At 47.5% G+C, this 13,916-nt stretch overlaps 1 protein-coding gene across 1 annotated transcript in view; it reads right to left on the bottom strand.

Annotated features, from left to right (window-relative positions):
• Positions 1-13,916, bottom strand: part of LOC143923753 (dipeptidyl peptidase 4-like) — a 179,437-nt gene that overhangs the window by 41,859 nt on the left and 123,662 nt on the right. The window contains exons 12-13 of the mRNA XM_077447582.1: positions 2,319-2,454; positions 1,920-1,958 (exon numbers count right to left, since the gene is read on the bottom strand). Coding sequence (XP_077303708.1) covers positions 1,920-1,958; positions 2,319-2,454 — 175 coding nt within the window. The remainder of the gene's footprint in view (positions 1-1,919; positions 1,959-2,318; positions 2,455-13,916) is intronic.

Here is a 13,916-nt window from a genome sequence, read left to right as displayed (position 1 = left end):
CTCTGTACATGGTGTAGCAAGCAACATATTTGCTGCCTGATGAGGAAGCCGAGACACTAGTTCCCCTGTGACCTGAAAAGTGGATGTTTGTGCCGCTAAGGCTAGGCAAAAACACTGGTTCCCTTGAGTGACAGCAGACAGTGGGTAGATTCTATAATCAAAAACAGGCTGTCCATTGGCTAAGCTTGATGTGAATCACAAAGGCAGCATTCCTGATTGGGCACCTAGTGTCAGTGAATACCCCCACCCAGCTTCAAAACTCCTCTGCCCCTGCAGGAAACACAATTGCACTGAGGGCAGTGTCCATATAGACACTCCAGACTTAGTGCCCCTCAACTTGTTTTGCATACCACAAATTAATTTTCCCCTTTTTGCAACCGATACATGAATCTGTCACCCACGCCAACATTTCTCAAGTGGAAGCACAAATGAATTCTACAGAGTGTCTCAGTCACTCTATATGAACCCCCCAACTGTCCTGAGAGCTCCTAATTGTGGTATACAATACTGTAGTTAGAAAAAATATGTAAAGACCTACAAGATTCTGTTATTTTTTATATGGTGTTGTGCAGACTAAAAAGCTGAAAGATTTCATTTGACAATTTTGTTGAACTCTTGCAGTTCACTTTTTGTATTTTTGCGTGCAGATATGGACATATAAGCAAACAAGTTCTGAACATTCCGCACGCTGTGAGGGCGGAGGAGCCGTGATGCTAGGCGGGCAGAGAGAGATGATGTAATTTCTCTGCTCCCCGCAGGACCTCCCATATTCCGCATGCTGTGAGGGCGGAAGAGAGCAGATACTAGGCAGGCGGAGGGAGATGATGTCATCTCTGCTCGCCAGCCCGCTTCTCTCATACCCCCACCCACCTGCCTCTCTGATCCACCGAGCTCTCTCACCCGCCCACCCGCCTGCCTTGCAATGTCATGCTGCCCGACGCAGCCCGCAGAGACGCTAGGGCCCTGTAGTGGGCTGTGGCCCGGTGGTTGGAGACCATTGTTCTAGTCCCTTTATTAGCTTTCTTGCCCTTCCCCAGACTCTCTCCACTTCCAGCACATCCTTCTTGAGGACTGGTGCCCAGAACAGGATGGCATACTCAAAATGCAGCCGGACAAGAGTCTTGTTGAATTTACTTTCTTTATAATTGTGCAGAAAAAAAAAAAAACTTGATACATTTTTGGACATATGATGCAATATTGTTTTCCTTTATATGCTGTATATGTGTGATCCAATGCTCTCTCTTATACATATCCTTTTATACATAGACTTTATTTGATCTCTCAAGCTGAAGCATCAGAAAAAAGGTCATAAAAGCCCAACTCCAGCTAAAACTCTTTTTTTGTTGTTTTGGTTTGATGTGGCAAGGGTTAGAGCCTCTGTTAGATGTTTTAGGGGTTTCCACTTCATGTCAGGAGAGAAAGAACTTAAAGTGGAGCTCCACCCACTTGTTTGCTTTCTTGTCCCTCCGGTGCCACATTTGGCACCTTTTTTTTGGGGGAGGGGGGAGCAGGTACCTGTTTTTGACAGGTACCCGTCCGCACTTCTGGGAGACCTCACCGCAGACCGCGCTGCAGGAAGTTTGGTCCTTCTTCCTCTGCCACCACGCCAGCTAGAAAGCGCGCTTTGTGCAGCAGGGAACTGGCTGTGAAGCCGAAAGGCTTCATTGCTGGTTTGCCTTACCACGAATGGCAGCAGAGGCACCTGAGAGCCAATCAGAAAATCAGCTGGGGTGCCGACCTCGCAGGATTCCTGGACAGGTAAGTGTCCTAATATTAAAAGTCAGCAGCTACAGCTAATTTTTTGGTGGGGGGGGGGGGGCTCCTCTTTAATAACACTGAATAGACAGCATTTATTAACACCAAAGACAAGAAGAATGTAGTGAGTTATATATATGACTAATTGATATAACACTACTTACATTTCCGACCCAGCCGGTATGACTCTCCTCATGAATGGGCTGTTAAGTAGAAAAAATACATAAAACACGATCAACACATCAATACACATATATACCACACATACACATATATACACACCCCACCCCGTTCAATCTGCATTCCAGCAAAGGACATGTGAACCAGGCCCAGACACACTGGGGGGCGGCACACTGGGGGGGAGTTTGGGCCTGCACCTTTTTATTTTTTTGCATTACAGGTTCCCTTTTGTGTCTGCTGCTGGTTGCTGCTGGCACAATACCCATGACTTACATGAAGATGTCATTCAGTCCTCTAACATCAGAACCACCTAAAACTGGACTATTGGCTTTAGTTGTCATTTGCCCGTATGATAGAGTGATTACAAATAGAACCTAACATACCGTTTCACAGTTCCAGGTTGTAGAAGCATTTGCATGGTCACATATGACAAGAACAGAAACATTCTGGATTCTTTTCAGCCACTGAACTGCCAAACTCTGATCGGTCACCCAGTTCATTCCACATATGTAATGGTCACTGAAATCATCACAGAGAAGCATTAGAATATGTTACATTGTAATGATAGATTTCCAATATGTTTGCTGTAAGGCTGACCATACGTTATACAATTTTCTTCTATAGATTTCTTTTAGATTTACTAAAACCATATAATATGAGGTCAAATCTAAACAGTTTGTGTGCAATCAGGCAGGCCCTTGTACTACACAGTTGAAGGTAAATCTAAAGGAAATTGAATAAGAAAATTGTATGGTGTATGGCCAGCTTAACAGTGTATGGCCGAGATAGATAGATAGATAGATAGATAGATAGATAGATAGATAGATAGATAGATAGATAGATAGATAGATAGATAGATGCTGTTTACTCTTTTCACCAGTAGAGGGTGCACTATAACAGTTTTATTTGTTGTATCTGCTACTGTACTGTTTCATATCACTCCCAGTCACGCTTGGTTTTCTATCAGTATTTAATATTATTTTACAGAAACCATTATTGTTTATTAACAATAGGTTAAAACCCTATGTTTCAGCTGATTCTTTTTTTAACTCATCATTAAATTAACAAACAGTTAGACAGTTGTGATGCATATATGGTTAAAAAATAAATAAAAATACATTTCTTTATAAACTGTTATCAAGTTAAAGAAATAGCTTCAGAGGATACATCATTATAGTAATAATTTACACCCTGCAAATTTTGTGTTTTTTTTTTTTTGCGAAACGGCACTGCGCCGCTTTATCCGACAATTGTGCAATCGTGCAACGTTGAACCCAAATAAAATGTATGTCCTTTTTTTCCCCACAAATTGAGCTTTCTTTTGGTGGTATTTGATCACCTCTGTGGTTTTAATTTTTTTGCGCTATAAACAAAATAAGATCGACAATTTTGAAAAAAACAAGCAATATCTTTTACTTTTGTTATAATAAATATCCAAAAAAATAAAATAAAAAAAAAACAAATTCTTCATCAGTATAGGCCAATATGTATTCTCCTACATATTTTTGGCAAAAAAAAAAAAGCAATAAGCGTATATTAATGGTTTGCACAAAGTTATAGCGTCTACAAAATAGGGGATAGATTTATGGCATTTTTATTATCTATTTTTTATTTTTTTTTGGTGGCAATCTGCGATTTTTAGCAAGACTGCGACATTGCGGTGGACAGATTGGACACTTGACACTTTTTTGAGACCACTGACATTTATACAGTGATCAGAGCTAAAAATAGCCACTGATTACTGTATACATGTCATTGGTATAAAAGTGGTTAACAGTAGGGGGCGTTCAAGGGGTTGTAAACCCTAATTTTAGTTGAAAAAAAAATAACAAACATATCATACTTACCTCCACTGTGCAGCTTGTTCTGCACAGTGTGGCCCTGAGCCTCATCTTCCGGGGTCCCCGGTGGTGCTCGCTGCTCCTCCTGGCATCGGTAAATCCCCTAGGAGAAGTGCTCTCCGCAGGGGTTACCTTGCGCGTGCGCTCCCGAGTCCAGCATTTGAGTCCATGGCTGCACTGCTGTCAATCTATCCAATCAAGAGCCGAGATCCTAATAAACGGGGAGGGGGGAGGGGTATGGGGGACGGTCAGTGGCACAAGTTTTTTCACCTTAATGCATATAATGCATTAAGGTGAAAAAACAGGAGGGTTTACAACCCCTTTAAGTGTTCCCTAGGGAGGTGTTTCTAACTGTGGGGGGAGGGGACTGACTGGAGGAGGAGAGAGATTTCTGTTCCTAATCACTAGGAACAGCAGATCTCTCTCTACTCCCCTGACAGAACGGGGTCACAGATGTAAGGAGGGGCTCCGCTGGGGACCCAGATGTAGAGAGGGACTCCGCTGGGGACACAGAAGTATGGAGGAGCTCCGCCGGGGACACAGATGTAAGGAGTGACTCCACTGGGGACACCGATGTAAGGAGGGACTACGCAGATGGGGGCACGGATGTAAGGAAGGACTCTGCTGACAGGGACACAGATGTAAGGAGGGATTCCACTGGGGGCACCTGATGTAAGGAGGGGCTCCGCTGGGGGCACATTATGTAAGCAGGGGCTCCGCTTGGGGCACCTGATGTAAGGAGGGTCTCCGCTGGGGGCACCTGATTTAAGCAGGGACTCCGCTGGGGGCACCTGATGTAAGGAGGGACTCCGCTGGGGGCACCTGATGTAAGGGGGGACTCCGCTGGGGGCACCTGATGTAAGGAGGGTCTCCGCTGGGGGCACCTGATTTAAGCAGGGACTCCGCTGGGGGCACCTGATGTAAGGAGGGACTCCGCTGGGGGCACCTGATGTAAGGAGGGACTCCGCTGGGGGCACCTGATGTAAGGGGGGACTCCGCTGGGGGCACCTGATGCAAAGGGGGACTCCGCTGGGGGCACCTGATGTAAGGGGGGACTCCGCTGGGGGCACCTGATGTAAGGGGGGACTCTACTGGGGCACCTTAATTTTATATTTTTTTATTATTTTTAATTATTTTTATTTTATTTATTATTTTTTATTTTATTTATTATTTTTTATTTTATTTATTTATTTTTTTATGGTTGAACTGGATGGACTTGCTGTCCCTCCATCCCTCTCCATCCCTCGTTCATCTCCGATGCTAACCACACCACCTTAGAGCCACACCCACTATTTTGCTGAAACCTCACCCATTTTCACCAAGTGGTCAAATAGGAAGCGTGGGGTCAGCAGCCACTGGATACACTCCTAAACCTTGTGGACAGCCTTCCCAGAAGAGCTGAAGCTGTTATAGCTGCAAAGGGCCAACTCAACAGTGTGCAGCAGTGTGTGTCTTATGCATGCACTACTTTGGTGCGGCCTGGCGTGATTTCAGTCCATTCAAATTAATGGGCTGAAATCGTACTGCAACCAGATCGCATGTGAATGCACCGTGCACTCCTGTGAGATTCATTTTGTGAACCGGCCTTAAAGATAGGGCTTACGAAAGAATCCGAATGGGTCATTTTAAAATTGTTTTAGCTGTGCAGATTTAGTTTAGAATATTCTTTTACATCCCATGTATAAGGCTCGGTTCACACTTGTGCATGGTGTCAGATCGCATGTACTTCGCACTGCACTGCTGTGCAGATCACATGCTATGTCCATGCAATGCGATTTCAGCCATACAGATAGTATGGCTGATTTTACATCGCATTCAGACCAAACTGGCACAGGACCCTTTTTTTGGTCTGCACCAGAATCGGATCGCATGGGTGTTCACACCCATGCGATCCGATTCATGTCCGAACTGTCAGTTCGCAGTGCAATATGCGAGCTGAAATTACGGTGTCATTAACATTGTATTGACACTCCCAACAGTTTGCATATGGCAGTGTGAACTGCCTTGCGAGTCGGGTGGGATGCGGGAACCCGTAGTGGATTTGCAGGGTTCCCACATAGCACAAGTGTGAACTGGGACCAAGTCTGATTTTTCAGACAGTGATCAGAAGCCACCTGAAGTCTTAAAGCTGAAAAGTTACCATTCTATCAACTGCAAGGTCTCACATACTGCCTCTCAGCTCCTGAGTATGCATAACACTGTCAAGTACAGCGCTGTGAAAGTAATTTTACCCTTCCATGCTGAATCATGAATGAACTGTGATTAACCACAATTTTTTGGAAAGCTGAGTTAAATTACATTTGCTACACCCAGGCCTGATTACTGTCAGACCGGTTAAATCAAGAAATCACATAAATAGAAGCTGTCTGACAAAGTGAAGCATGCTAACAGATCACAAAAAGCCACATATCATGTCACAATTGGAAAAATGTAATAACACAACAGATTAGAAACAAAGTAATGTACATGTATCGGTCTAGGAAGGGTTTCAAAGCCATTTCTAAGGCTTTAGAACTCCAGTGAACCAGTGAACGGGAGAGCCATTATCCACAAATGGAGATAACTTGGAACAGTGGTGAACCTTCCCAGGAGTGGTCGGCCTACAAAAATTACTCCAAGAGCATGACGACGACTCATCCAGGAGGTCATAAAAGAACCCAGAACAACATCTAAAGAACTGCACCCTTCACTTTAGGTAAGATCAGTGTTCATGATTCAACAATTTGAATGTTATGGTCTGGGGTTGGTTGCATTGCAGCTTCAGGACCTGAACGAATTACCAAAATTGATGGAACCATGAATTCTGAGCTCTACCAGAAAATCCTAAAGGCGAATGTCCGGCCATAAATTCGTGACCTCAAGCTGAAGTGCACTTGGTTTATGCAGCAGGACAATGATCTGAAATACAACAGCAAATCCACCTCCAAGCGGTTCAAACAAAGCAAAATTTAGGTTTTGGAGTGGCCTAGTCAAAGCCCGGACTTAAATCCAATTGAGATGCTGTACCATGCCCTTACACAGGCCGTTCATGCTGAAAAACCCTCCAATGTGGCTGAATTAAAGCAATTCTACAAAGAAGAGTGGGCCAAAATTTTTCCACAGCAATATGAAAAACTCATTGCCAGTTATCCCAAATGCTCGATGGCAATTGTTGCCGCCAAGGGTGGCACAATCAGTTATTAGGTTTAGGGGGCAATTACTTTTTCACATAAAGCCAGGCGGGTTTGGACAGCTTTTTTGCCTTAATAAATGAAACCATAATTTAAAAACTGCATTTTGTATTTACTTGGGTTATCTTTGTGTAATAATAAAATTTGTTTGATGATCTCAGTCATTGGAGCGTGGCAAATATACAAAAAAAAAATCAAAAAATCAGAAAGGGGGCAAATACTTTTTCACAGCATTGTATTATGATTTTCCCTATTTACTATGGGTCTGTGTAAGGCCGCGTACACACGGGCGGATTGTCTGCCCAACTTAGTCCGCTGAACCGTGTTTCAGCTGACAATCCGCTCGTGTGTGGGCTTCAGCGGACTTTTTCAGCGGACAGTCTGATGGACTAAGTCTTTCGGAATTTCCGTCATTTTGTCCGTCCAAACTTGGTTTTGTCCGTCCAAACTTGGTTTCAGTGGACAGTCCGCTCGTGTGTAGGCAAGTTGGACGGACTAAGTATGGCGCATGCTCAGAAAGGATTTACACGGCCGAAGGTTGCATTGCAGTGTATTGGACGTCGTATTTCTAGTCCCGTCGTACGTGCTGTACACGTCATCGCGCAAGCTTTCAGCGGACTGTCTGTTCATCGTGTGTGGTCAAGTCCGTTCATTCAAAAGTTGAACGGACTGTCTGTCGGATTGTCTGACGAACTTAGTTGGGCAGACAATCCGCCCATGTGTACGCGGCCTTAGTTCTTTGTATCTAGCTACAGAACACTTGTTATGTTTCCTAAATAGAAAAATAAATAAGTTTTGGAAGGCTTCGGTAACCAAAGTAAGGGCAAAAGCTGAAATGTAAATGTTGCTCTGGAGCTTGATTAGCTATGGAACATATTACATGTCTAGTACATGCGGACATGTTGTAGGGACTGTAGGGAATGTTACAAACTCTGATGTATTTTCTGAAACCATGTTTATCTGAGCAGACACAAAAAATACGCAGCACATCTCTGCAATACATATACATTCTCCCATGTTTGGTCCCTTTAAAGACCCAACAAGTACAGAACAGTAGTGATGGACGAACTTCCGACGGGACGTTTCGCGAACGCGAAACGCGAACGGGCACAAACGTTCGCGAAAACGACCGTTCGCCGCGGGCTCCATTGACTTCAATGGGAGGCGAATTTCGCAAACCTTTAGGTCGAATTTGCGGCCACGGGGTAATTATTAGGGGGTAGCACGTAGTCCCACCACCTGGACAATAGCATAATACATGTATGAGGTGAATTTGGGATCGATAACTACAAGCATTTTTTTTTTATTTGGGAAATTGTTCTGACAATTCAGGACTATGGAGCTAATGAAGGCAATGGAGGAGAGGGAAGGTCAGGGACCAGGGTAGGCAAACAAGAGGGTGCAGGAGATACAGAGCACTGACAGCAGCACCGTAATACAGAGCACTGACATCAGCACCGTGACATACAGCGCTGACAGCAGCTCCGTGACATACAGCGCTGACAGCAGCTCCGTGACATACAGCGCTGACAGCAGCTCCGTGACATACAGCGCTGACAGCAGCTCCGTGACATACAGCACTGACAGCAGCTCCGTGACATACAGCGCTGACAGCAGCTCCGTGACATACAGCGCTGACAGCAGCACCGTGACATACAGCGCTGACAGCAGCTCCGTGACATACAGCGCTGACAGCAGCTCCGTGACATACAGCGCTGACAGCAGCTCCGTGACATACAGCGCTGACAGCAGCTCCGTGACATACAGCGCTGACAGCAGCTCCGTGACATACAGCGCTGACAGCAGCTCCGTGACATACAGCGCTGACAGCAGCTCCGTGACATACAGCGCTGACAGCAGCTCCGTGACATACAGCGCTGACAGCAGCTCCGTGACATACAGCGCTGACAGCAGCTCCGTGACATACAGCGCTGACAGCAGCTCCGTGACATACAGCGCTGACAGCAGCACCGTAAGCAGCCCCAGGAGGAAGTCAGCACAGCACAGGGATGGTGTGATCCCCTCATAATAAGAACCCCCAGGAGGAAGTCAGCACAGCACAGGGATGGTGTGATCCCCTCATAATAAGAACACCCAGGAGGAAGTCAGCACAGCACAGGGATGGTGGGAACCCCTCATAATAAGCAGCCCCAGTAGAAATATGACACCGCTCAACCTCTTCAAAGAGGAGGGTAGGGGCATATAGTACGGTGTGCTTTTTTGGGTCAGGGAAGTGAGCCAAATGAATTAAGAAGGTCTGTGTGCTTGATTCCAAAAATTGTTTATAGACATATACATGGTCTACTGATCACATGTGTTGAATTCCTCCGAGATCCATGCCTCATTCATTTTTAGAAATGTGAGGTAGTTAACACTGTGGTGAGCTAGGCGAGTACGCTTATCGGTCACAATCCCCCCTGCTGCGCTGAACGTCCTTTCGGACAGGACACTGGATGAGGGGCAAGCCAACAGTTCGATTGCAAATTGGGCAAGCTCTGGCCAGAGGTCAAGCCTGCCCACCCAGTAGTCTAGGGGTTCATCACTCCTCAGAGCGTCCACATCGGCCGTTAACCCAATGTAGTCGGACACCTGACGGTCTAGGCGTTCCCTGATGCTGGATCCGGATGACACCTGTCGATGGGTCGGCTGAAAGAATGACCTCATATCCGAAGTCACCAACACATCTTCAAACCGGCCTCTTCTTGCAGGCGCTGTTGGATTGGTACCCGCAAATCCTTCTCTGGGAGTGGGAATTGCTCCTCTGCCAGCGCACGCAAAAGCAGAATGCAGCATTTCTCGAAGCAAGGCCTGGAAGTGCTGCATTCTGACAGCCCTCTGCGACGGCGGTAACATTTCCGCCATTTTGTGTTTGTACCGGGGGTCTAAGTACGTTGCCACCCAGTACTGGTCCTTGACCCTCATGCTTTTTATACGGGGGTCCCTATTAAAACACTGGAGCATGAAGGCCCCCATTTGCACTAAAGTGGAAGCGGTGTGGTGGCCTGGCTCCTGCTCATCATCCAGGATAATGTCGTCCTCTTCATTCTCCTCTCCCCATCCTCGCACAACAGGGATCCCAGAAAGGTTTAAAGCATGCTCTTCTTGCTCCTGCTCATCCGCCCCGGCACCATCCTCCTCTGACTCCTCATCAGACTCCTGTTGTTGACTTGTCTCAGATAGAGTAGCCCCCCCTGGGAATTCATCCAGCATTGCGACTTCCTCATCTTCCCGCTCCTGCTCCTCCACAGCCTGATCAATGACACGACGCAATGCACGCTCCAGAAAGAAGGCATAAGGTACCATGTCACTGATGGCGCCATGGCTGCGACTGACCAGTTTGGTGATCTCCTCAAATGGCCGCAGAAGTCTGCATGTGTCGCGCATGAGCAGCCACTGGCGCGGTGAAAAAAAACCCAGCTCCCCAGAACCGTTTCTTTCGCAGAGTTCATACAGGTAGACGTTAACTGCACGTTTCTGCTGGAGCAGCCTATCAAGCATATAGAAGGTTGAGTTCCATCGCGTCGGGCAATCGCAAATAAGACGTCTGACCGGCAGATGGTGTCGCCGCTGAATGTCAGCAAGGCGAGCCATGGCCGTGTAAGATCTTCTGAAATGGGCCGAGATTTTCCTTGCCTGCCGCAAGATGTCCTGGACCCCAGGGTATTTGACAAGGAATCGCTGCACGACCAAGTTTAAGACGTGTGCCATGCACGGCACGTGCGTGATTTTGCCCTGTTTCAATGCGCTAAGCAGATTGGCACCGTTGTCACACACCACTTTACCAACTGTCAAATTGAGCGGTGTTAGCCACTCATCTGCCTGTGAACGCAAAGCTGAAAGGAGTGCCGGGCCAGTGTGGCTCTTTGCTTCCAGGCACAACAGACGCAGCACGGCATGGCAATGTCTCACCTGGCATGTGGAATAGGTTCTGGGGAGCTTGGGCGGTGCAGTGGAAGAGACGCTAGCAGCGGAAAAGGAGGAGGCAGCTGAGGAGGAGAGGGAGGAGGATGGAGTAGGAGGAGGAGAAGAAGAGTCAGGCCTGCATGCAATCCGTGGCGGTAAAACCAAATCTACACGGGTGCCACGGGTTACATGCTTGACGGCCGTCAGAAGGTTCACCCAGTGGGCAGTAAAACTGATATACCTTCCCTGCCCGTGTTTGCTAGACCACGTGTCTGTGGTCAGATGTATCTTGGCACCGACACTGTGTGCCAGAGATACATTCACTTGCCGCTGAACATGGCCATATAGCTCTGGGATGCCCTTCTCTGAGAAATACTTCCTTCCTGGGACCTTCCATTGTGGTGTTCCAATGGCCACAAATTTGCGAAAGGCCTCCGAGTCCACCAGTTTATATGGCAGTAGTTGGCGGGCTATGAGTTCTGACAAGCCAGCCGCCAACCGTTGGGCAAGAGGGTTATCCGGCGTCATCATTTTTTTACGCTCAAACATTAGGCCCACGGAAGCCTGCCTTTTTGCAGAAAAATGTGAGCTTGGCGTGATGGAAGGTGGAGTGGAGGACAATTGTGAGGAGAGAGGAGAAGGAGAAGTAGAAGACGAGGCTGGACGGTGAGAGCCTGCAGTGTGGCTTTGTGTGTTCCGTTGCTCCCACTGGGCTCGGTGATGGCTGCTCATGTGCCTTCTTAAGGCGGTCGTCCCTAGGTGAGTATTGGGCTTACCGCGACTAACGCGTTGACTGCAAAGATTGCAGATGGCAACGCTATTGTCAGCAGCGGACACGTTAAAAAAAGCCCACACTGCGGAGCCATGTGCCGGTGTCCTGGGAGCGCCAGATGTGACCGTACATGGTCGATGACTCGCTCCTGATACATTTGCAGTCTGCTTTGTCCCTGCTGTGCAATGTAAGTCATTGCTGCTTCTCCTCCCTATCTGCTGGTCCATATCTCCCTCTGAACTCCCCTCCTCTTCCTCTCTTGTGGGCACCCACGTGACATCACTAGACACGTCATCATCAACGTCACCTTCCCCACCGCTATAAGTAGAGTAGGCAGCAACACCGGGGACCAACCTCCTCCTTGGGCTGATCTGGGTACTGGCGTCAGACTGCTGAGTAGCGCTTGTTGCTACCTCCTCTTCCTGATCCAATACCAAGAGTGGCTGCGCATCAGAAATGTCCTCTTGATATGGATCGGAAAATAATTCCAGTGACTCAAGCGGAAGGTATGTGGTGGTGGTGGTGGTGGTCGTGTTGTTGGTGGTAGTGTCTTTGGGGGTGCACATAGCAGAGAGTGAAGAAGAGGGTGCAGATCGAGAGGATGAGGAGGGTGCAGAAGAGTAAGGCTGAGCGAGCCACTCAACCAAGTCTGGTGCATCCTTTAAAGTAATTGAACGCACCTTCTGCAACTTCCCACTTTGGCTCAAGCCTGTTGCTCCTGCCCTACCCCTACCACCCCTGCGGAAGGGCCTGCCTCTTCCTCTGCATGTCATTTTTTAAATGACCCTGTGACAAAACTCTTAGTCCCTATACCGCTGAAGGACTGCTGCAGTATAGGTGAGCGGTCAGCAGTGGTGCACGTCAACCCTATCTATTGTGGACCTATAGCGGTCCTTACAGAACAGCAGACTGTACCGCACTCAAGCCTATGTACCGTAGCACCCTATACCAAGTTACCAGTCCTTATAAGAACTTTTGTGGACCAAGCAGGTTGTGTGTTAGTGATTAGCAGACTGTACGTCAGTCCCTATACCAATGAAGGACTGCTGCAGTATAGGGCAGCGGTCAGCAGTAGTGCACGGCAACCCTATGTATTGTGGACCGATAGCGGTCCTTACAGAACAGCAGACTGTACCGCACTCAAGCCTATGTACCGTAGCACCCTATACCAAGTTACCAGTCCTTATAAGAACTTTTGTGGACCAAGCAGGTTGTGTATTAGTGTTTAGCAGACTGTACGTCAGTCCCTATACCGCTGAAGGACTGCTGCAGTATAGGGCAGCGGTCAGCAGTAGTGCACGGCAACCCTATGTATTGTGGACCGATAGCGGTCCTTACAGAACAGCAGACTGTAACGCACTCAGGCCTATGTACCGTAGCACCCTATACCAAGTTACCAGTCCTTATAAAAACTTTTGTGGACCAAGCAGGTTGTGTATTAGTGTTTAGCAGACTGTACGTCAGTCCCTATACCGCTGAAGGACTGCTGCAGTATAGGGCAGCGGTCAGCAGTAGTGCACGGCAACCCTATGTATTGTGGACCGATAGCGGTCCTTACAGAACAGCAGACTGTAACGCACTCAGGCCTATGTACCGTAGCACCCTATACCAAGTTACCAGTCCTTATAAGAACTTTTGTGGACCAAGCAGGTTGTGTGTTAGTGATTAGCAGACTGTACGTCAGTCCCTATACCAATGAAGGACTGCTGCAGTATAGGGCAGCGGTCAGCAGTAGTGCACGGCAACCCTATGTATTGTGGACCGATAGCGGTCCTTACAGAACAGCAGACTGTACTGCACTCAGGCCTATGTACCGTAGCACCCTATACCAAGTTACCAGTCCTTATAAAAACTTTTGTGGACCAAGCAGGTTGTGTATTAGTGTTTAGCAGACTGTACGTCAGTCCCTATACCGCTGAAGGACTGCTGCAGTATAGGGCAGCGGTCAGCAGTAGTGCACGGCAACCCTATGTATTGTGGACCGATAGCGGTCCTTACAGAACAGCAGACTGTAACGCACTCAGGCCTATGTACCGTAGCACCCTATACCAAGTTACCAGTCCTTATAAGAACTTTTGTGGACCAAGCAGGTTGTGTGTTAGTGATTAGCAGACTGTACGTCAGTCCCTATACCAATGAAGGACTGCTGCAGTATAGGGCAGCGGTCAGCAGTAGTGCACGGCAACCCTATGTATTGTGGACCGATAGCGGTCCTTACAGAACAGCAGACTGTACTGCACTCAGGCCTATGTACCGTAGCACCCTATACCAAGTTACCAGTCCTTATAAGAACTT

This window comes from Lithobates pipiens, unplaced genomic scaffold, assembly GCF_037356315.1.
Source record: "Lithobates pipiens isolate NorthernLeopardFrog02 unplaced genomic scaffold, aLitPip1_a1.2 Scaffold_22, whole genome shotgun sequence".
In the NCBI taxonomy this organism is placed as follows: Eukaryota; Metazoa; Chordata; class Amphibia; order Anura; family Ranidae; genus Lithobates; species Lithobates pipiens.
This window is presented reverse-complemented; position numbering and strand designations above follow the sequence as displayed.